The 24978-nt window shown below is 44.6% G+C and overlaps 1 protein-coding gene across 1 annotated transcript in view; it reads right to left on the bottom strand.

The window, feature by feature from the left end:
* The window catches only part of LOC140191269 (serine/threonine-protein kinase N2-like), a 155123-nt gene extending 132423 nt beyond the window's left edge, over positions 1–22700 (bottom strand). Inside the window, exon 1 of the mRNA XM_072248527.1 lies at positions 22542–22700. Within this exon, the coding sequence (XP_072104628.1) occupies positions 22542–22562 (21 nt within the window). The 5' untranslated portion in view covers positions 22563–22700. The remainder of the gene's footprint in view (positions 1–22541) is intronic.
* Between the last annotated feature and the right edge of the window lie 2278 nt (positions 22701–24978).

Genomic DNA, 24978 nt, shown 5'->3' with positions numbered 1-24978 from the left:
GAGGGAGAAACTTAGCTGCAATCTGAGGAGACATAATGGAGGGCTCATTCACTGAGCCCGTGTGGGTAGAAGACAAAAATTTAAAAAAACATAATCATTCTGATGGAATTATATGAGGGCCCCCCCCCCACTACCCCAATCAATAGCCATCAGAACACTGAGGGACAAATACGCAGGCAGATTAGGGAAAGAAGCAGGCTAACCTCCTTTGTGCAAGAGGTTTAGATGGTAGAATTAGTTAGATGCATGCAGTAGGGTTTCTTAAATCAGTATGTAGATAGTCGAACTGGAGGAGAAGCCATACTGAACTTGCTGCTTGGAAAGGTGACTGAGCTTTCAGTGGGGGAATATTCAGGAAACAATGATTGCAATTCCTTAGGTTTGAAGACAGGCTATGAATAAGGGCAAGTATGGAACTTGCAGGAGAAAATGGGGCTTGACAAATTAAAGGTGTATTTAGTAGAAAATAGGGAGTGCTAATTGAGTACTGCTGATTTTGGGCAAATCCACATCTAACATGCGGACGGTGTTTAAAGTACAGGACAGGTATGCTCAAATAAGGACAAAGATGGCAAGGTATGGGAACCTTGGATGACAGGAGGTGGTAAATTTATTCAGAATCAAACTTATCACTGACATGTCATAAAACATTTTGCAGCAGTCATAGAATATAGCACAAATTACAATAAGACATGTATTTTGAGTGCATGATCAGAGTGCAGCTCACAAAGTTCTTCCTCTTCTCTCAGAAGTCAAGTTCTCAGGCTGAGCAGAAGATTCAGAGAAAGTGTCCCTCACTCAGTCATACTGTTCAATTTTATTCTGTAGTTCTTCCAGGTGGTTTTCCAGAAGACTTGAGACTTTCCAATCCTTCTTCACTCTCAAGCCCAAACAGCAGAGGAAACGTTTCAAGATTTCCTTCTGCAGCATGATTTTTCCAAAGTTTCAGTTTCCTTTTAAATCTAAGAATCTTGTTTTCACTTGAAGTCAAAACATTTCCTCCAGGGTTTAGGAGAGACTTGTTCAATTGGTTCACAAGATGAAAAATGTCTGTTAAGGAGGCTAATTTCTGCAGTCAATCTTCATCTTCAAAGCAATCAGCAAAATCTGCCCTACTATTTTCTTGAAAGTACTCCTGCAATTCACCTTTCAACTCAAACACCCTGTTGAGAACTCATCCTCTGCTAAACCATTGGATCTTTGTAGGTAGCAGAGGGTTGGTGTGCTCTTTGTCCAGGTTTTCACACATTTGTTTTAAACATTCTCAAGTGAACTGGTCTTAAAACTACTAAATAACTTGCTTCTTTTAACCCTTTTACTGACTGTGACTATTTTCAAAAGCTTCAATCTGTTTGTTTTGAGATTCCAATTGTCATTTAAAATAATCAGCACTTTTACATGCCATATGGTTGTGATTTGTAGTTAAGTGTCTTTTCAATTTTGCTGGAGCCATTGCTACATTTTTGTAAATTGTTTGCCGCAGACTAGGCACAATGGAATAGGACAACTTGGATCAGCAGTCCATGTAAAACCCATTGATAAGTAGCTTTCATTGTTAAGATATGATACTGACTGATTATTTTATTCCCACCCACTGCTTTTGTCTCCAGGGCCCCAAAGAGACTGGGGCACTTCTGGGGCAACAGGAGTCATAAGGTCTCTGTGCAGTCTTGAGTCTCCCAAACGCAGAGGGCAATCAGTCATTGGTGTGTGTGCGCACCTAGCTGGCGGCTGTCCACCTCGGGACCCTGCAGAGGTACCTGTACTGCAACCGCCCTCTGAGATGACATGCACTGTGACACACTTTCTCTGCCGGGAACACTGCCTGCAGAACAGCACACGGCTTCCGAAGGAACTGCCTTGGTTTTACCAAAAGCTGTTGAGGGTATGGGCTCTAGTCTCATCCAGACAGGGTGCTCCTGCGCCAGTGGGGGACGGTGCTCTAGCTGCGAAGGGAACTGGTCCCCATCCTATCACGGTGGGTGTCAAGGGGGCTCGGGGAACTGCGGATGTTCTGGCCGCACCACTACCTGATGGGCTGGTAGTGCTCATCAGACCCTGGCCTTGGGATACCAGGCGGGAGAGGGTCCCACACATGAGCCATGTCACAGGGATGCCCACTGTGCCCTTCTGTATCGCTCCAAAGCGTTTCTTGTACGGGCTGCTCTTGCACTTCATTGTCTTCGTCTGCCGAGCAGACTCACCTTGGTGGTCTGTGTTACCATCTGGCAGTGGAGGAGGTCTCCAGTGTAAATCTCTTTATGTAGGGGCCTATTCCCTGTGCACTGGGGACCTTGGGTGGAAGGTATTGCATAGGGCAGCACCATGCAACAGGTTTTTGAGCAGATTCACCGAAACCCCGTCCACCTGTCCATTCTGTGGCCAGGAAGAGTCAGTATACCACACTTATATGGAGTGTGAGAGGCTGTAGCCCGTGTTTAAGTACTTGAAGGGGCTGGTTCTAGTTCTGGTTGTACTTCAGCCCTGTGCTCCTTGTATATGGGCACCCGGTAGGAAAGGGGGCGAGTCGCGAGGAGGGTCTACTGGTGATCTTGCTCCTGAGCCTGGCCAGAGTGGCCATTCACGGGTCTAGGCAGCAGAAAGTCGAGGGCTTTGCCAGGGCTGACTGCCTGCCCCTCTTCCGAGGATACGTTCGTACCTGGCTGACCTTAGAGAGGGAGCTTATGGTCACAATGAGTACAGTGGAGGATTTCCAGGAGGGTGGGCCAGGAATTGACAGTTTTATAGACAGTAGTCATATTTTAATTTGAATTTATTCACTGTCTTGTAAATACTGAAGTTTATTTATATAACAAATACATAAAGTACAAACTTTATGGTTTTGTAAAACAGAGAAGACTTTTTCCGGTCCATCGTTGCACGAGTGCAGCGAAGTGACTCAGAAGATTGCAATTCTTCACCATTACCCTTATCAGAATTGTCCGTAGGCCTAGAATCTTCCTCTTCCATCTCACACCTCCTCTTCAAAAATCGCTAAAATGGACCATCTTTAGAATGAAAATTTCCCTCCAATTTTCTACTCCACCGATAAGAGTCAGTCAGCGGCATGTCAGGGGATGTTGTGGGAGGTAATTCGGGAGGGAGAGGCTGACGTCAAAGCCCAAGTTGGGCGAGATCATTCAATCTTGGAAAACGTACTTCACACTCATCAGCCTACTGTCCTCCTGTCTGTGCACTACAGCACTAATTATCAGCCTATCATCCTCCCCTCTGTGCAATACAGTGCTCACAATTTATCAACAGCCTAACCTATCTCGCATCAAGAACTGGGAATGAACAAAGGAATATAACAATACTAGAAAAGACCTCAAGAAGAGAAAAAGGAGTCAGGAAGGGCCATGAAAAGTCCTTGAAAATTTGGTTTAAAAAGAATGCCAAGGCGATCTATGTGTACATCAAGAGCAAGAGAACACCTAAGTGGAGGGTAGGACTTCTCAAGGATGAAGAAGGGAAGATGTGCTTGGAAGTAGAGAATGTATGAGGTCCTAAATGAGCACTTTGCACCAGTAATCACCAAGGAGGACGTGGAGGATAGGAATTTCAGTGTGGAATATTTTACGCTAGGGTATGTTGAGATAACGAGATGATGTTGGGGTTTCTTGAAGAATGTTAAAATGACTAAGCCCCCAGGCTGTGATGGGTTATATTGCAGGTTACTGAGAGGGGCAAAAAGGAGATTGCTGGGGCCTTGACAAAGACCCTCATGTCCTCTTGAGCCACAAAATCCCATAGGTTTGGTGAGCAGCTAATGTTTTTAATTTTTTCAAAAGGGAAACAGTAATAATCCTAAAAATTGTAGGCCAATAAGCCTCATGTCAGTGGTAGGGAAGCTAACGGAGAGGATTGTTAGGGATAGAATTTATGAGTGAGCATCCTATAAATGATGCTCTGATGAAAGGCATTCAGCATGGCTTTGTGCGGGGCAAGTCATTTCTTACAAATCTGATTTGAGTTTTTCAAGGAGGAGATGAGGGTGATTGATTAGGATAGAGCTGTGGATGTTGCCTACTTGGATTTTAGTAAGGCCTTTTGACAAGGCCCCTCATGGTAAGCTCATCTAGAATATTAAAGTACATGGGATCAGAATCAAACCAATAGTGACATGACTATTTGGATTCAAAATTGGTTTGCCCATAGAAGACAAAAGAATCAGATTTATTGTCACCGGCATATGTCATGAAATTTGTTAACTTAGCAGCAGCGGTTCAATGCAATATAGAAGAAAATAAAGTAATAATAGATAAATCAATTACAGTACACATATATTGAATAGATTAAAAATCTTGCAAAAACAGAAATATATATTAAAAAAGTGAGGTAGTGTCCAAGGGTTCAATGTCCATTTAGGAATCATATGGAAGAGGGGAAGAAGCTGTTCCTGAATCGCTGAGTGTGTGCCTTCAGGCTTCTGTGCCTCCTACCTGATGGTAACAGTGAGAAAAGGACATGCCCTGGGTGCTGGAGGTCCTTAACAATGGACACTGCCTTTCTGAGACACCGCTCCTTGAAGATATCCTGGGTACTTTGTAGGCTAGTTCCCAAGATGGAGCTCTGCAGCTTCTTTTGGTCCTGTGCAGTAGCCCAACCCCCCCCCCCCATACCAGACAGTGATGCAGCCTGTCAGAATGCTCTCCACAGTGTATCTATAGAAGTTTTTGAGTGTATTTGTTGACATACCAAATCTCTTCAAACTCCTAATGAAGTATAGTCACTGTCTTGCCTTCTCTATAACTACATTGATATGTTGGGACCAGGTTAGGTCCTTAGAGATCTTGACACCCAGGAACTTGAAGCTGCTCGCTCTCTCTACTTCTGATCCCTCTATGACAGGGGTCCCCAACCTTTTTTGCACTGCGGATCGGTTTAATATTGACAATATTCTTGCGGACCGGCTGACCGGGGGTGGGGGGGTGGTAGGGTTACCAACGGACAAGAATAGTAGTCAAATATGTTGTGCTTACCCCGAGAAAGACTGCAATGACCATGAAGCCTTGCGCGGGCACCTGTGTGCGCATGCGTGTACATGCCGATTTTTTTTCCTACAAATCATTTTGGTGATTCTGTTCTGGGGGGGGGAGGGGCGTTAATCAAGATCAGAATATGGTTGATAAGTGGCTAATACACTCAATTTCGTTTCTAAGAGGGTTTATCTAACGAATTTAATATTAAACACACAACGCATATTTTCCTCGAATGAATATAGTGATAAGTCAACTATCAGGGGAGGACAGGGGAGCTTGAAGTAAGTGTTGAACGAACTTCCAGGAGAAGTGGTAGAGGCAGGTTCAATATTATCAATTAAAGAAAAATTGAATAGGTATATGGACAGGAAAGGAATTGAGGGTTATGGGCTGAGTGCAGGACTAGGTGAGAGCAAGCGTTCAGCACAGACTAGAAGGGCCGAGATCGCCTGTTTCCGTGCTGTAATTGTTATATGGTTATATAAGTCACTTATAAGTCAATAGCATCATAACATTTTAAGTAACGTTTGGATATTAAACACACAGCACATATTTTCCCCGTATGAACATATAAAATCATTGCAACACACCAATATCGCTGAATCAGTGGGAGCCCTGGGCTTGATTCCCTGCAACAAGACGGTCCTATCGAGGGGTGATGGGAGACAGCGATATTCGAAGGGGGTTCCTTGTGTCCAGTCTATTCCGCTATTTAGTTTTCGTTGCACTCATTGCAGAGATATGTTGGAAATGGAAGCAATGTTTTCAGTGCTTTCATGGCAATCTCAGGATATTCAGCCTTGACTTTGATCCAGAATGCTGGCAGTGATGTTATGTCAAACATACTTTTCAGCCCACCGTCGTTTGCAAGTTCAAGGAGTTGATCTCCTTCCCGCGCTGACATGGATGACGCGCGGGTAATGACCTCGCATGCGTTCAAGTCCAACAGTGGCCGTGACAGGAAATGAGGAAAGGTGCAGCTGACTCATATCGCCAAATCATATCGTTTCCTCGCTGCCCGGTAGCACATGCTTTGCAGCCCGGTGGTTGGGGACCGCTGCTCTATGAGGATTGGTATGTGTTCCTCCATCTTACCCTTCCTGAAATCCACAATCAGCTCTTTTGTCTTACTGACGTTGACTGCCAGGTTGTTGCTGCAGCACCACTCCACTAGTTGGCTTATTTCACTCCTGTATGCCCTCTCATCACCATCTGAGATTCTACCAACAATAACTGTATCATCAGCAAATTTATAGATGGCATCTGAGCTATGCCTAGCCACACAATATAGAGAGTAGAGCAGTGGGCTAAGCACACACACCTGAGGCGCGCCAGTGTTGACCATCAGTGAGGAAGAGATGTTATCACCAATCCGCACAAATTGTGGTCTTCCAATTAGGAAGTCGAGGATCCAATTGCAGAGGGAGGTACAGAGGCCCAGGTTCTGTAACTTCTCAGTCAGGATTGTGGGAATGATGGTATTAAATGCTGAGCTGTAGTCGATGAACAACATCCTGAAATAGGTACTGGTCTGTAGGACTTAAACTGGCTGAAGATCTGAGACTAGTAGTGTTCTGGAAGGGATCCAACTGAGACACCTATATGTATGTATATAATGGATTTGGATGGGTGGGTTAGTAAGTTTGCAGATTATACAGAGATTGATGATGTAGTGGATCATGTAGAAGATTGCCAAAGGATACAGCAGGATATAGATCAGTTGCAGATATGGGTAGAGAAATGGAAAATGGTAGTTTAATCTGGCCATGTGAGGTGTTTCACTTTGGAAGAGCAAATAAAACAGACAGTACACTGTTAATGACAGGATCCTTTACAGCATACTGACCAATAGAAGCACACATACTACAGCTTCTTTACCACCCTGGATTGCCACGTCCAGGGAGCTATGAACTCGCAATACAATAATCCCTCTGTACATCAATGCTTCCAAAGATTCTGTCATTAACTGTTTTCTGTCATCTTACATTTGACCTCCCTAAGTGCAACATCTCACAATTAGACAGATTACCATTTGCCACTTCTTTGTCCATATTTCCCGCCGTGTTGTTTAATCCTCCTCCACACTATCCACAACTCTTTTGTGTTGTCATGAATTTATCCATCAGGTGTTCAATACTTCAACTGCAAAGAAAAAGTATGTTTATACATTAACTTGGTTTAACATGTCAGTGGATGTCACCAAACACCAATGAACAAAGAAACATTTTGAAAATCAGTCCTTCAAACATTTTCGTTCTCAACTAGTGTTTACATGTCCATAATCAAAATACCTAGACAGAATGACTCAAAGCTTCCTCCAAGATCTGTCCACAAATGGATAATTCCCAACAGGAATGAGGAGCACAGCTGTACATGGAATGCTGCTGAAGGGATTGGCACTTCCTAGCACCGGCACGTGCACAGGCAGAGTGAGCACATTGGAATCAATAGTAGAAATCAGCTGCTGTCAGCAAGCAGGTGAAGTTTTCTATTCCTTTATTAAAGTGTTCACTATTTTATGTGCTTTTTAACTCTTAGTTATTTTTACTTTTTAAATATTGCTTTAATTTTTAACAGGCAAGTGTCTGTGATTCTATGCAAATATCAAAATTGCTCTGAATGAATTTCTGCACTCAAGACTGACAGACTGAGGGGCAAGGCTTTACCATCAGAACTGTCATTGCCACTGCTATTAGGAGATTCTGGGAGCTCATGTCCAGCAGATAACTATGTCTCAGTCCACAGATTAACAGCAGAAAGCAATCCCACTGATATAACTGTACTTGAAGCTATGCAGCCGTGACTTGAGTACCAAATGTTCCCTGGGTTTGTATCAGCTTATGACATGCAGGGAGGTCATTTCTCCCACTGGCTCTCTCAACTGGTTGGCAGAAGTAGTTTGAGACAAGAGTATTCATACCGACATTTTAACATTTTGCAGTTTCTCCCACATGCATGGTGCCTCACTTGGAAGGTGATTGATGCCAAACACAAAAGACCTTCACAACATTCATCTACAATTGTTGAATCCAGTTATAATCTTACTCTCTGTTCACAACTTTCAATAACTTTTCAGGATTTTAAACACACAAAAAACCACAAGTAATTGTGACACTAAGCTGAAGACCCAGATCACACGGAAGTAAACAGATGCACACAATATGAGCCAAATGCATCATTCAGACTTGAAAGAATGAATGAACACTCAAGAGACTGTGTGGGTGAATAAAAAACAAAGAACAATTGAGAGCAAGGGAAGAGACATGTTAAGTATATGCACAGCAGATGAGTCAATGATAAAAGCATACAAGGGGGTTAGAAGAAATTTTTTCTTTAAATTTGAAAAGGATTGGAGAACTCAGAAACAAGAGAAAATCTGCAGATGCTGAAATTCCAAGCAACACACACAAAATACTGAAGGAACTCAGCAGGCCAGACGGCATCTATGGAAAAAAGTTCAGTCGACGTTTTGGGCTGAGACCCTTCAGCAGGACTAGAGACCTGTGTGAGTGTCTGCCTTTGTCTGTATGTGTGTCTGCCTGTGCCTGTGTTGCTTTATCAAGGAACACAGAAAAAAAAACAGAAACCACCCTTTATCTCTGTCTCTGACTTCCAGTGATTGTCTGACCTTTCACAAGCTATTTAAACATACCAGGCATGGGTGCCTGCAGATGACAGGAATCTAGATTCTTTCCTGACTGGATTGCTAGCGTTACGGGTATCCACTCACAGCTGTGCCAAGATTCCACAGGAAATCTTTGCAACAGGCCATCTGTGTTTGCCTCCATACTAAAACAGCAATGTAATTAGTCCTGTGATGCCTTAATCCATAGTCCCGCAAATTTTTCCTTTTCACATTTTCAACATTTACAATTTTCATTGAATTTCGTGCAATCACCCTCAAATGAAACACATTCCAGATCACTTTAAAATAGAGAACAAAAACAAGGGAGTAGAGGATTGGTACTTTTATTGAAGAAGGGCAGAAGAGCTCAGTCAGGTAACTACGGACAAGTAAGCTTAACATCAATGCTGGAAAAAAAAATTTGCTGCCAATGACGATGACAATTTGTATGTCAATGAGGAAATGTGCCACTGCCTTCTATAATGCATAATTGTAGCCATTGGAAGAGAAGGTTATTTGAAGAGCAAATGTTTGAACCTGACACAAAACTCTGGTCTACTAAGCAGCAGTGATCCTTGTACTGATGTATGCTTCTGTGAGCTGAACTATCTACAGCAGATATTGCAAGGCACTGAAAACAAATCTGTTGTGAAATACGGAACAGTATAGCACTGGCCAGGCCATTCAGCCCCAATGTTGAGCCAATCTTGATGCCGATTTATACTCTTAAGTCCACCTCCTCTGTTAGCAATCATTTATCACCATTCTCTTCATATACATGTGTCTATCAAAAAAAGCTTCTTTAACTCCACCAAACTGCCTTCTTCCACTACTATCCCTGGTAATCCATTCCAGGAACCAATCACTGTCTGCGTTTAAAAAAACTTGCCACTCACATCCCCTTTAAGCTCCACCCCCACCCTGAAAAGACTGTCCTTTAGTGTTTGACGTTTCTACCCTAAGGAACAGATTCTGACTCCCTACCATATTGACGCCTCCCATAATTGTACAAACTTCTATCGTCTCTTCTCAGCTTCCAACGCTCCAGGAAGAACAACATAATTCAGTCCAGCCTGTCTTTCAAACTCATACCCTCTAATCCAGGCAGCGTCCTGCTAAACCTCTTTTCTGTACCTTTCCCACAATCTCCACATCCTTCCTATAATGGGGTGACCAGAACTGCACGTAATACTCCAAGGGTGGTCTGACTTGTGTTTTATACAGCTACAGCATGACTTCTTTTAACACTGCTACCAATGAGGGCAAATATTCCTTATGCCAGTGGTTCCCAACCACCGGGCAGCAAAGCATGTGCTATCGGGCTGCGAGGAAACGATATGATTTGGCGATATGAAATAATATGAGTCAGCTATACCTTTCTTCATTCCCTGTCATGCCCACTGTTGTACTTGAACGCACGCGAGGTCATTACGCACGGGAGGTCATCAGTCGGTCATTAACCTACAACTACTCGATGAGCAAAAAACAAACGTCGCTTGAGAGTTTCTTTGGAAGAGGTGGCAGGGGACGTAAAAGGCCTAACGATGACCACAGTGCAGACAATTGAGGCCGAGACTGCAAAAAAAAGGCTTCCTTCAACAGAAAATACGACAAGTTGTACATAAAATATGGGTTTAATGCGCCCGGTGACTCGCATGCTCCAAGCCCCCTGTGTGTGATATGTGGAGACAAGCTGTCTAATGAGGCAATGAAGCCCTCAAAACTGCTTCGGCACCTGGAGTCCAAGCACCCTGCACTTAAAGACAAACCCATTGAGTTTTTTGAGCAGAAAAACGTGAGCAAGCAGGACAGAAGAAAGTGCTGAGAGCCACCACCTCCACAAATGCTGCTGCTCTGAGAGCGTCGTACTTAGTGGCTAGCTGTATTGCTAAGGCTAAGAAGCTTTTCACTGTTGGTGAAGAATTGATTCTGCCTGCTGCCAAGGACATGTGCCATGAGCTGCTGGGAGAAGCTGCAGCTAACAAGATGGCACAGGTTTCTCTTTCAGCTACCACAGTTTCAAGGAGAATCGATGACATAGCGGAGGACATCGAAGCACAGCTGTTGGAACAGCTTAACGAGTCACCATGGTATGCCATCCAGGTTGACGAGTCTACTGATGTTGACAACAAGGCAATCAATACTGCTGCTTTATGTGCAATATATATTTCAAGACGATGTGCACGAGGATATGTTGTGTGCATTGCCGCTGCCAACTAACACAACTGGGGCAGAACTATTCAAGACTTTGAATGACTACATGTCAGGCAAACTGGACTGGTCATTCTGTGTTGGAATATGCACAGACAAGGCTGCAGCTATGACTGGACGGCTATCTGGTTTCACCACCTGAGTCAAAGAGGTTGCTCCTGAATGCCAGTCTATACACACTGTGTCACACAAAGGGAAATGCTGGCTAGCCGAAAAACGTCACCTGATCTTAACAGCATATTAGAAACATAGAAACATAGAAAATAGGTGCAGGAGTAGGCCATTCGACCCTTCGAGCCTGCACCACCATTCAGTATGATCATGGCTGATCATCCAACTCAGAACCCTGTACCAGCCTTCCCTCCATACCCCCGATCCCTTTAGCCACAAGGGCCATATCTAACTCCCTCTTAAATATAGCTAATGAACTGGCCTCAACTGTTTCCTGTGGCAGAGAATTCCACAGATTCACCACTCTCCGTGTGAAGAAGTTTTTCTTAATCTCGGTCCTAAAAGGGTTCCCCTTTATCCTCAAACTGTGACCCCTCGTTCTGGACTTCCCCAACATCGGGAACAATCTTCCTGCATCTAGCCTGTCCAATCCCTTTAGGATTTTATACATTTCAATAAGATCCCCCCTCAATCTTCTAAATTCCAACAAGTATAAGCCTAGTTGATCCAGCCTTTCATCATGTGAAAGTCCTGCCATCCCAGGAATCAATCTGGCGAACCTTCTTTGTACTCCCTCTATGGTAAGGATGTCTTTCCTCAGATTAGGAGACCAAAACTGCACACAATACTCCAGGTGTGGTCTCACCAAGGCCTTGTACAACTGCAGTAGTATCTCCCTGCTCCTGTACTCGAATCCTCTTGCTATAGAAACATAGAAACATAGAAAATAGGTGGAGTAGGCCATTCGGCCCTTCGAGCCTGCACTGCCATTTATTATGATCATGGCTGATCATCCAACTCAGAACACAGCCCCAGCCTTCCCTCCATACCCCCTGATCCCCGTAGCCACAAGGGCCATATCTAACTCCCTCTTAAATATAGCCAATGTACTGGCCTCAACTGCTTCCTGTGGCAGAAAATTCCACAGATTCACCACTCCCTGAGTGAAGAAGTTTTTCCTAATCTCGGTCCTAAAAGGGTTCCCCTTTATCCTCAAACTGTGACCCCTCGTTCTGGACTTCCCCAACATCGGGAACAATCTTCCTGCATCTAGCCTGTCCAATCCCTTTAGGATTTTATACGTTTCAATCAGATCTCCCCTCAATCTTCTAAATTCCAACGAGTACAAGCCCAGTTCATCCAGTCTTTCCTCATATGAAAGTCCTGCCATCCCAGGAATCAATCTGGTGAACCTTCTTTGTACTCCCTCTATGGCAAGGATGTCTTTCCTCAGATTAGGGGACCAAAACTGCACACAATACTCCAGGTATGGTCTCACCAAGGCCTTGTACAACTGCAGTAGTACCTCCCTGCTCCTGTACTCAAATCCTCTCGCTATAAATGCCAGCATACCATTCGCCTTTTTCACCGCCTGTTGTACCTGCATGCCCACTTTCAATGACTGGTGTATAATGACACCCAGGTCTTGTTGCACCTCCCTTTTTCCTAATCGGCCACCATTCAGATAATAATCTGTTTTCCTATTTTTACTACCAAAGTGGATAACCTCACATTTATCCACATTAAATTGCATCTGCCATGAATTTGCCCACTCACCTAACCTATCCAAGTCACTCTGCATCCTCTTAGCATCCTCCTCACAGCTAACACTGCAGCCCAGCTTCGTGTCATCCGCAAACTTGGAGATGCTGCATTTAATTCCCTCATCTAAGTCATTAATATATATTGTAAACAACTGGGGTCCCAGCACTGAGCCTTGCGGTACCCCACTAGTCACTGCCTGCCATTCTGAAAAGCTCCTGTTTATTCCCACTCTTTGCTTCCTGTCTGCCAACCAATTCTCTATCCACATCAATACCTTACCCCCAATACTTTGGATTAAGTTTGCACACTAACCTCCTGTGTGGGACCTTGTCAAAAGCCTTTTGAAAATCCAAATATACCACATCCACTGGTTCTCCCCTATCCACTCTACTAGTTACATCCTCAAAAAATTGAGATTTGTTAGACGTGATTTTCCTTTCACAAATCCATGCTGACTTTGTCCGATGATTTCACCGCTTTCCAAATGTGCTGTTATTACGTTTTTGATAACTGACGTATTGAGTGACATTGCTGAAGCTATCAATCACATCAAAGCAAAAGCCCTTAACTCACGTCTGTTTCAGCAGCTTTGTGAGGAAATGGATGCTGAGCACAAACGCTTTCTCTTACAGACTGAAGTCAGGGGGCTATCAAGGGGGAGAACTCGGGCCAGGGTTTTTGAGTTAAGAGAGCAGCTACAGAGGTTTCTTTCAGGAAAAAAGTCACCACTGGCAGCACACTTCAATGACGAGGAGTGGATAGCAAAACTCGCTTATCTGTGTGATATCTTCAACCTGCCCAATGAACTCAATTTGTCACTTCAGGGGAGAATGACAGCTGCCTTCAAGTTGGCAGATAAAGTGTCTGCTTTCAAAGCCAAACTGGAACTGTGGGGACGGTGAGCAGACAGGGGCATATTTGACATGTTCCCAACATTAGCTGGGATTTTGGGAGAGACTGAGGCTGCACCGTCCTTCTCACAGCTGGTGCGCAATCGCCTAGCTTCGCTGTCGACAGAATTCAAGCGTTACTTCCCAACCACAAATAACCCAAGACATGCAAAGGAATGGTTCCGTGACCCATTTGTGAATGTCCCCGGTGAATCATCCATGTCAGCGCAGGAAGAAGATCAACTCCTCGAGCTTGCAAATGATGGTGGGCTGAAAAGTATGTTTGACGTAACATCTCTGACGGCAGATCAAAGTCAAGGCTGAATATCCTGAGACAGCCACGAAAGCACTGAAAACGTTGCTTCCATTTCCAACATCATATCTCTGCGAAGAGGGGTTTTCTGCAATGAAAACTAAATTGCGAAATAGACTAGACAGAAGGAAGCCCATTCGAGAATCGCTATCTCCCATCACCGTTTCCAACATCTATCTCTGCGAAGCGGGGTTTTCTGCAATGAATAATGGTGTGTTGCAATGATTTTATATGTTCATATGAGGAAAATATGCACTGTGTGTTTAATATCCAAACGTTACTTAAAACGTTATGATGCTATTGACTTATAAGTGACTTATAATTGACTTATCACTATATTCATGCGAGAAAAATATGCCTTGTGTGTTTAATATTAAATTCATTAGATAAACCCTTTTAGAAACGAAATTGAGTGTATTAGCCACTTATAAGTGACTTATAGTTGACTTATCACCTATATTCCGGTCGTGATTAACACCCCTCTCCCCCCAATCAGCCGGTCCGCAAGAATATTGTCAATATTAAACCAGTCCACGGTGCAAAGAAGGTTGGGGACCCCTGCCTTATGCCTTTTTACCACCTTTTCCACTTGCAGTTAACTATGAACCTCAACCCCAAGATCCTTTGATACTCATAGACACAAGAGGTACTGCAGTTGCTGAAAGATTCTGACACGTCATTCCTTGGCTAAGGTCACATTAAGGTTGGAGAGCAACACCTTGTATCCCATCTGGGTAATCTTCAAACTGATGGCATCAACATCGATTTCTCAAACTTCTGGTAATTACCCTGCCCCCTCCTCTCCTTCACCATTCCTCATTCCTGTTTCCCTCTCTCACCTTATCTCCTTACCTGCCCATCACCTCCCTCTGCTGCTCCTTCCCCCTTCCCTTTCTTCCATGGTCTTCTGTCCTCTCCTGTCAAATTCCCACTTCTCCAGCCCTTTATTTCTTCAACTTCCCACCCTCCTCCTCTTCCAGTTTCACCTTATCACCTGCCACCTTGTACTTATTCCTCCTTTCCCCCCACCTTCTTACCCTGACTTCTTCCCCCTTCCTTTCCAGTCCTGATGAAGAGCCTTGGCCCAAAATATCAACAGTTTATTCCAAACCATAGAAGCTGCCTGACCTGCTGAGCTCCTCCAGCACATTGTGTATCCTTCTATACCTCGATGTTGTTAAGGGGCCTACCATTAACTGCACACTTCCTCCTTTCATCTGACCTCCCAAAGTGCAACAGCCGACACTTGCCTGGATTAAACTCTGTCTGCCAACTGTCTGCCCATACCTGTAACTGACCTATATCCCACTGCCTCTGATAGTCCATTACATCATCTACAGCTCCAAAAATCTTAGTGTCATCCACAAATTTGCTAATATATCCCTTTACACTTTCATCCAAATCATTGACGCATATCACTGATCATGGATCTTAAAGCAGAAAGAAAAGCCTTTCACCCATACTGTCTTCTATGAGAAAGCCAGTACTAAATATAAACTTACAATTTATCTGGATCCTATGCATCTTTATCTTCCAAGTACAAATACCCCCTTTTATCCTTTGCTACTCTCTTTTTAGTAATATGTAGAAAATGCCTTGGGATTACCTGCTCTCCAAGGAAATTTCATGGCCTTTTTTGGCCTTCCTAATCACCCACTCGATCAGTTTCTTACTATGTATCCACAAGGACCCAGTCTGGTTTTAGCCTCCTAAACCCTACACATGCCTCTTTTTTCTTACTAACAAAAACTAGGAGCTCTTTATCCTTACTCCTTACCAGAGCATGCCAACACTGAACTCTGATCACTTGTCAGATGTGGACTTGTCCAACAGCAACTGCTCCCAATCATGTTCAGCTCGTCTTATCCTGTCATATTTCGCCATTCCCCCCCCCCAGTTTAGTACTTTCCTGCAAGAACTAACAGCATTACTTAACTGCTTTCAGTTCTGGTCACTCCGTTATAGGAAGGATGTGCTGTAGGGGTTTACTCAGATACTGTCTAGATTAGAGAGCATTTGCCTTTTTAACAGAGCTTCACTGGTGGGGCAAGGTGAACCAAGTGATTTGTGGTAAGGCAGTGCAGTCAGAGCCTGGCCCTGCAACTGTATGCTGTCAAGGCAGAGATGATATTTTCAGTTTGGGCTGTTGCTCCAGCTGTTTGGAGGTCTGGTGTGGAGATGAATTTGCCTCTTCTGCAGGGATCTTCTGCTGGGTGGGGTCACAGCATTCTGTACGTCTTCTCTCCCCACTTATCTCCTCCCACCCCACCCTCCCCAAGAGCCAGAACAACTGTGGAATTGGTTAAGCCAAGCAGAGCTGGGAACGTTACTGAGCCAGTGAGGTGTGCCGGTGGCTGCTCTTCCCACGCCTGCTCACTCTCTCATCACCGCTATTTCTGTGATCCTCCCACAGTGAACACCCTGCCACCTCTGAGATCCCCCCCCCCCACCTCTGAGATCCTCGGTCTTTGTTCATTTTCAACTTGAAAAAATATCAGGTTGCCAACTGTTCCCAGGAAAGAAACCCCTGAGTAACCCAGCAACTACCTTTGTAAGCCATCCCCAGACAACAGTTAAGTCAATTTTGTCAGCAAGAGAGAAAATAAACAAAAAAAAAATCAGTTGATGTGGCAACAATGCCTCCACAGCATTAAATGAATGACATCAAAAACACACAAGGCTGATGAAGAAGAACAATTACTAAAAGTGGAGGAAGAAGTTGGGGGGGTGGGGGGGAGAACTGGTTCTGCCTCTCGTAGGATCAAATACATGTCTATACACAAGACTTCTGAATTTAATAATATTATAGGAACTCAATCATGTGTATGTGCGTGCATAACATCACAATTGGTATCCATAACAATTTATAATTTTAGTGCTTATGGAAACTGAGCTGAGGTGCTTCACAGCAATATTACAAAATATGTCAAAAGGGAGAAAAAGGTAAAGTCAGAGGTAAATTTTGAGGAATAAAGACCCAGGTAGAGAGACTTAGAAAGAGAGATCCAGGAGCTAGTCTGTTGTTTCTCACTCTGTCCGACATCATATTTCAGTAACAAGTTTAAACGTTTCCAACACAGAGCAAGCAAATATTTAGCTTATGAGAAGCAGTGGTATACATTATCTCAAGGAATTGCCCATTATATTTAACTCCCCTGGTATTTGGCTTGTCATTGCTGATCAGCTAAAGATTTCTCAATGACTCAAAAATACATTTGCACCAAGTCATTTCAACTGTCGTTTCTTTATCAAGTAAACATGTGATTTAACTGCATACAAAGTGAGACCCACTGAATTTCCTGTTCACTGAACAAGGCTAGGAAGCTACAAAACCACAAGTATTGCTTATTATAATGTACACATACACTAACGTATTAAAAACTTTATTTACACAAGTTATATTGGTGCTTAAAAAAATTGATTTTCAAATTTTCAAAAACAAAATTACTTCAGGCATTTATCTTGATCTTACAAGCTACAAGCAAAAGAAAAGTCTGCTGATAGGATCTGCATCAGTGACCACAACACATCACACAACAGCATGCTCTCGGCTAAGAGTTGGAAGTTCCTGTAGCTTTGCAGTACACAAGCTTCCTCTTTCTCGAACACGTTAGTAAAACAAATCTAGGTAGTGAGAGGGAGGACAAAGCAGCAGCAGGTCAAGGGGAAATCTGAGAGGGAAAACAAGGGAGAGCTGTAGTACAGTTGGGGAAGGAATCACAAAATCAAAGAAAGACAGAACCTTCAGTACACTGAGTAAATGCCAATTGCTGAAAAGCCCCTTATACTAACATATTGTGTTCTCCTCAGTTTCCCATCAATTCCTCTAGAACCTACCACTCATTTGCACAGTATAGTGGCTAATTAACTACCTACTTGCTTTAGGGATGTAGGCACAAGCTGCAGAACAAAGAGGAAACACATGTCATTGTAGGGAGAACATTTGCACTCCACACTGACAACACAAGGGGTCACAAGGGTTAAGGGGGATAGCCTAAGTACTAGAGGGGGTAAAGGAGGACAGAGGAGGGCTGGAAGCCTGGGTGGAGGTCAATATGGGGCAGCATGGTAAGTCTGATACACTGAGGCATAAGTAGAAGATGAACATGAAAATAACAGCAAGAGTATGCCGCTCCCCCTCAAGGCTGTCCCACCTTCCACAATGGAAATGTAGAGGATATTTATGGAGCACTTGCATGGATTTCTGAATAGGCTTGTCCCATTGAGGTAGGGAAAGAATGGTAGGCTGAATGAACTTTGAGATGTGGAACATCTAGTCAAGAGGATGAAAGAAGCTTACTTAAGGTTTAGGAAGCAAGGAACAAACAGGACTTTAGAGTTAGAAGGTATCCAGGAAGGAGCTTAAGAATGGACTTAGGAGAGCTTGAAGGGAGCATTAGAATCCTTTGCCAAGTAGGATTAATGAAAATCCCAAGGCGCTCTACATGTACATGGAGAACAGGAGAGTAACTAGATTGAGGATTCAGGAATAAAACAGGAAATGTGTCTAGAGTACGAGGAGGTAAGGGAAGACCTTAATAAATACTTTGATTCACCATTGCGAGGGTTCTTGAACAGCCTGATATGCTAGAACGTGTTGATGTTAAGAAAGAGGATGTGCTGGAACTTTGTCAATGATCTTTGTGTCCTTACTGGTCACTAGGGTAGTGCCAGAGGATTACAGGGTGGCAAATGTTATTCCTTTGTTTAGGAAAGGTTATAGGGATAACACTGGGTGGGTCCTACATCAGTGGTGGGCAAATGATTGGAGAGGATTCTTAGACAGAATTTACAAGCATTTGGAGAAACATAGTTTGATTAGGAATAGTCAGCATTGGTTTGTGAGGGACAGGTCATGCCTCGTGAGCCTGACTGAATTCTTTCAGGATGTGACAAAACACATTGATGAAGGTAGAGCAGTAGATGTGGTGTAAATGGATTTTAGTAAGACATTTAACAAGGTTCCCCATGATAATCAGGAAGCATGGGATCCAGGAAAAATTGGCTACATGGATTCAGAATTGGCTTATCCACAGAAGGCAGAGGATGGTAGGAGATGGTGCGTTTTCTGCCCGGAGGTGGCTGACCAGCGGTGTTCTGCACAGATCTGTTCTGGGGTCCCTGCTCTTTGTGGGCTGAGAAGTGGTAGATGGAATTCAATCTGGAAAAGTGGAAGCTTTAGAGAGGGCGCAGAGGAGATTTAGTAGGATGCTGCCTGGATTACGGAGGATAGGTTGCCTTATGAGAGTAGGTTGAGCAAGCTAGGGCTTTACTGTTTAAAGAGGAGGAGGATGAGAGATGACTTGATGGAGATAAAAAGGACAGCCAGAAACCTTTTCTGACCAATACAAGAGGCGTTAAGGTGTTTCGAGGAAAGTAAGGGGGAGGGGATATCAGAAGTTTTTCTTTTTACACAGAGTGCCAGGTACATGGAATGCACTGCCAGGGTGACAGTAGAGGTAGATAAATTAGGGACATTTAAGAGACTCTTGGATGTGCACATTGGTGAAAGAAGAATGGAGGGCTATGTGGAAGGGAAGGGTTAGATTGATCTTGGAGTAGGTTAAAGAGTTTGGCACAACATCGTAAGCTGGAGGGCCTGCATTGTGCTGTGTGTACTCTGCTCTGTGTTCTAATATGATCACAGATAATCTAACCTTTATCTGAGCAAGATCATGATATCACTAATCTTTCAAAAATTTGTTAACCTCCACTTTTAAATACTACTATTAAATGAACCTTCACAACTTTCTGGAGTAGACAATTGCTGAGGTTCACCACCCATCAGGGTTCCAAAATCCAAAGAATACAAGCCCAACCTGATCTGCTTCTCTTGATTGGGAAACACCCTCCTCTATCTTTTCTAAAGTAAAGGAACCAAAACCATGAACCATACTCACAGGTGTGGCCCAACCAACGCCCTGTAAAACAGCAACAAATGGATGAGGGAGGAAGAAGCAGGATGGGGAACTGAGAATGGGTGGGAGAAGAAGAAGAGAATACTGAGGCTGGGAGAGAGGAGTGTGGGGAAGAAATTCAGCTCTGAGAGTGAGGAGTTGAGATGAGGGAAGATGGAAAGAAAGACTGGAAAATGGGGAAAGAGTGAGCACACGGGAGACGAAGATTGGAGTGCAGGGAATTGAGATAGTCACTGGTGAAGGAAGGAAGAGTTGGGGGGGGGGGAAAACAGGGTGAAAGGGTTGTGGGAGGCTGAGGCAAGGATGGTTTACAAAATTCAAACTCAACTGATCCCGGTATCCACAGTGTCCCACTATCCAGGACTTGAACCACAGCCTTGTTGTTTAGAGCTCTCCTGGCTGCATGTATTAATGGAGAAGGACATTCAGTACATCACAATCCTGCTGGCTTCTGATAAAAAAAAATTCCCACAATTCAATTGTGCAATCCAAATACTGCAAGCTGCATCATCTGCAGCTCAACATCAATAAGAAAATGGAGATGGTGATAGACTTTAGAAAGTCTAAGGCTGCATTATGCCCTGTTACTATTGGCGGTGAGGATCTACAAGTACCTGGGTGCACCTGTTTGACAGACATGAGTGGAGCACCAACACAGGCTGCGTACAAGACGGGCCAGAGACGCCTCTACTTTCTGAGGAGACTGAGGTCCGTTGGAGGGCAGGCCTCTCCTTCACATGTTCTACCAGTCTGCTGTTGCCAGTACAATCTTCTATGCAGTGGTGTGCTGGGGCAATGGCATCAACACGGGTGATGCCAACAGGCTCAATAAACTGATTCGAAAGGCTGGCTCTGTTCTAGGTGTCAAATTGGACAGGCTGGAGACTGTGGTAGAACAAAAGACCCTACAGAAAATACTGGCAATTCTGGACAATGTTTCTCACCCTCTGAATGCCACCTTGGCTGAACAGAGGAGCACTTTGAGTGATAGACAAAGGCAACTGCACTGCTCCAAAGAGTGCTATATGAGGTTATTGTTACCCTCAGCCATTAGGCTCTCTAAGGAGTCAAGCTAAAGCCAGGGAAGAGATGACTCCCTCCTGTTAGGAAGGAAATTGCCTTTTAAACTCACGAGAGAGCATAGGCCATCAACTTTTTGCTGTTGATGTTTCTGTAGCAGGCAATTTCTTTTTTACGTGGTCGAGTTGCTAGCTCGACGCTCAACTCCACACGGATGGAAAGCATGCCGGGGAGCCGGCTGGGTTCGAACTCGGGAGCCTTCACTCCGAAGTCCAGCGCTGATGCCACCATGCCACCAGCCGGCCACCCTCCTGTTAGACTGAGGTACATTTTTTTTATTCTTTCTTTCGTCTCTTCTAATATCTGTATATCTGTGCACTTGTAATGCTACTGTGACACTGTAATTTCCTTTGGCATAAATAAAGTATATATCTATTCTTCTACTCCTTCCAAGAAAATTGCAAGTCCACTGAGTGCCTTTTCAACTTCTGAAACTCCTCAGCAATTACTTCTACCATGGAATCAACTGAGTTCCAAGTCCTTACTCTCAATGTGACAAGGAATGTTGCTCTTCACTTTGGTATCACATGCCCACATGTTTTAACCCTTTGCTCTCCTGTCTCTTGAACCATTAAGCAAGTCAAACCCCAACTACTCCGATTTTTCAGCGGGTTCATCTTGTTTACCCTCCAGCACTTCAAGTCTGTATGCCTCACTTAATCGTCCCCGAAACTTCAAAGACAACAAGATAGCTAAGCCAGGCGAGGCACAAGTGTCTACTGATGCAGAGATTTGAAACAAACAAACTAACTACTGAAGGAGCCCAGCATCTTGGGAGGAAAGGAACTGTTGATATTTTGGGTTGAGCTTTATCCCCACAAATGAAACATTTAATCTCACTTGCACAGGATGCATTTTGATACTGTTCACTCGAAACTATGAAAGCAGGATAAAAGAGAAAATCGTGGAGGACAGAGACAAAGTACTGGGAGGGAGGACAGAGTGTAGCAGTGCATACATAGTAAACAGCTCACCAACTTCCTTATCAGAAAACGTACTGTAAAAAAATCTTCCAGCTTCCTCAGCTGGTTCTCATATAAACGTACAGGTTTGGAAGATGAGACCACTCGGTCCATCCTGCCTGCATATTTAATCAGATCTAACTGTAACTTTAGCTCTACAACCACATTGACCAAATCTGATACTTTATCCTCTTGAGTACACACATTAACTTTTCAGCCTTTATCTGTTATCCAGCTGCATGAGCCTTCAAAGACTGCTTTCATCGCCTTGAGGAAGGGAGTTCTAAAGATGCAAAGACCTCGAGAACGAGTGACTGCTACTTCAGAATTCCTCAAAAACGTGACTCACTGTAAAGACACTTCCCACTTCATTGTTGTCACTCACTATACACCCGCTCTGCTGTGCTGGGACCGAATGTAAACACATTAGCCTCTGTCTGTGCCGAGACCCACCGTAAATAGCCTGAACTCTCCCAGCGCTGGGACCCACTGTAAACAGCCTACACACTGCTAGTGCCGGGCAACGCTGTAAACAGCTTCCCTTCTCCCAGTGCTGGGGCGCACTGTGAGAGTTTCCCTCTACTGGAACCGTTTCTGTCTGACAGGTGGATCTCCCGTCGCCAATTCCTCCACCACCTCCCATCCCCAAAACCAACAACTGTCCCTCCCCTCTCCGCCCTGCTTGACTCCGATTGATGGCTGCGTCTTCCACCAGCCTACGATTGGGCCAGCTTCCTGCCAATCACGACCTGAGCGCTTCCGCCAGCAGCCTTCCCCACCAGCCGGTAGCCACAGCGGGCCGGGGGGCCGAGGCCGACTCTGGACACTTCCGAGGCTCTCTTACCGGGCTCCCCTCGCCAGCCATCCTGGGAAAACGCCGCCACAGTCGGCGGTGTGGGCGCCAACCGATCTCAGGTGCACACGGGCCACGGGCAGCGAACAAACCCTGCTAACCCAAAGGTTCCGCTATGGCTCCTCTATCTTGTGCGCATGTTCACCCGAGCTCCAGCCCGCCCCTTGCAGATTTCCATGACGACCACGCTACGTCATAGGTCCGCCTCCCCGAGCTCGAGCGGCCGCCTCCAGGCCCGCCCCCGGTTGCTGGCATCCCGGGTGTGATGAGGGGGTCGTCCCGGCCTGACGAGCCCGTCCGAGCGGAGTGCAGGCGACAGCCTTCGGCCCACTCGGGCATTGAGTGTTTGAAGAGAAAAGTTCCACTCCCCGACTGAGGAAGACCAACGCCACTGGGGGGGGGGTGTCAAATCTTCCCTGAGTATCTAACACAATTGTATCAGAAAATGGTGGAAATGTCCATCAGGTCGAGTGAAATCTGTGATAGGAACAGAGTCTGTGTCAAGTCAACGGCATTTCACTGCCTTAATGAAACCACATCTAAAACATTGTGTGTAGTTCTGGTCTCCTCGCCTGAGGAACCAGTACTTCCATAGATGGAATGTGGTGAAGTTCACTGGACTGTTCCCCTTGACCTGGAAGCAAGGAGCACAAGTTCAAAACTTAAGCTATCTATCATTCATTCAGTACAGAAATAAGAAGACATTTCTTCACCCAGACACCTGTGAATCTCTGGAACATGAGAGGGACTATGGAAGATAGCACTGTATTTAAGAAAGAGATGGACAGACTTTGTTAATGGAACCATGGGATGTGAGTATAGTGCAAGCGTAGGGTAATGGGTAGAAAAATACAAAAATTACAACAATTGAGTTGGGGTTGACTTTAAGAGACTGGTCTGACATGACGCTATTACATGAAATTGGGTTATCATGCTTTGTGCTCTGGTTTTTGGAGTACAATAAATGAGTTGTTACGATTTTTCTTAAACGTGCCCAATTTGCGCTGCAAGAAATCTCTGCCATCAACATCAATTATTTCTATGTGGTAGCATCACTCAGCAAGTCCATGGCTGAGGGAATAGAGAGTCTACTGGAACACCCGCCTGAACATGATAAACAGCAATTGCTAAAAACTCACCTTTTACAGAATCTTGGACTATCGGAGCCTGAGCACGCCAAACAGTTGCTCTCCTTGCCCAGCCTCAGCAATGCTAAGCAGTCGGAGCTAATGGAACACATGCCATCTCTCCAGGGAAATCACCATCCTCGTTTTATTTTAAAGAACTCTTCATGCAGCAAATGCCTGATCAAGTTCACATTGCCCTTGCCAATGCCCCTCCTGAAGGATTGCACGGAGCTTGTTAAAATGGCTATCAGTCCACACTCAGCCAGGCAGAGGTGCCTAATTCCTCTCCTTCCCCTGCCTCAATGAGCCCAGTGAGCAAGGCCTCCAAACAGACAACGCTGGATCTGTGTTTTTACCACACTCACTCTTGTAGGAATGCTAGGAAGTGCCGACTATCTTGCGGCTCTGACAGTGCCAGCACAGCAGGACATCAGAGGTCTGTGAATACTGTGGGTTCCAGCTGCCAGGGACATCTACTGTTCATTACAGACACCCTATTGATGAAAAGGCAAAGATTAACAAAACCCCTCTGGAGGCTTCCAATGGCAGCAGGATCCAGACTTAAGGAAGGGACATGATGTGTGAGGCTCTGCTTCGGTGGGTGACATTACACATGGGACTTCGTCCTGGGTAAAATGGCGCGACCTCTGCTTGGTGAAGAATTTCTGTTTGCCTAAGGACTGTTGGTCAATTTTAAGAACTGCGGGCTTGTGGATGTCAAGTACTTTGTGTCATTACTCTTCTCCCCCAGAAAGTACCTCATGACGACTCTGTCAAGCACATGCCCCACCGGTTGTGAGTTTACTCGACCGCTGGGCAATTTCCCAAACCTCACCAAACCCACATTCTACACTCCAGTCACAAAATATGGGGTCGAGCACCGCATTTCCACAACTGACCTACCAATTCATGCCTGTCTGCATAGACTGGACCCAGAAAAGCTGGCAATCATGCAGGCTGAGTTTGCCAACACGGAAAGACTTGGCATTGTACATTGGTCGAATAGCCCCTGGGCTTCACCCCTCCATATGGTCCCTAAGTCTGATGATGGTTGCTGCCCATGTGGCAATTACCAAAGCCTTAACAAGGTCAACAACCTCGATCTCAACCCAGTCCCACACGTCCAAGACTTATTGGCACATTTAGCCGCAAAGTTAATTTTTTCATAGTCATGGTCATACTTTATTGATCCCGGGGGAAATTGTTTTTTATTACAGTTGCACCATAAATAATTAAATAGTAATAAAACCATAAATAATTAAATAGTAATATATAAATTATGCCAGGAAATAAGTCCAGGA

This window comes from Mobula birostris, chromosome 32, assembly GCF_030028105.1.
Source record: "Mobula birostris isolate sMobBir1 chromosome 32, sMobBir1.hap1, whole genome shotgun sequence".
Taxonomy (NCBI): domain Eukaryota; kingdom Metazoa; phylum Chordata; class Chondrichthyes; order Myliobatiformes; family Myliobatidae; genus Mobula; species Mobula birostris.
The sequence above is the reverse complement of the archived record's forward strand: the minus strand, read 5'-3'. Positions and strand labels throughout refer to the sequence as shown.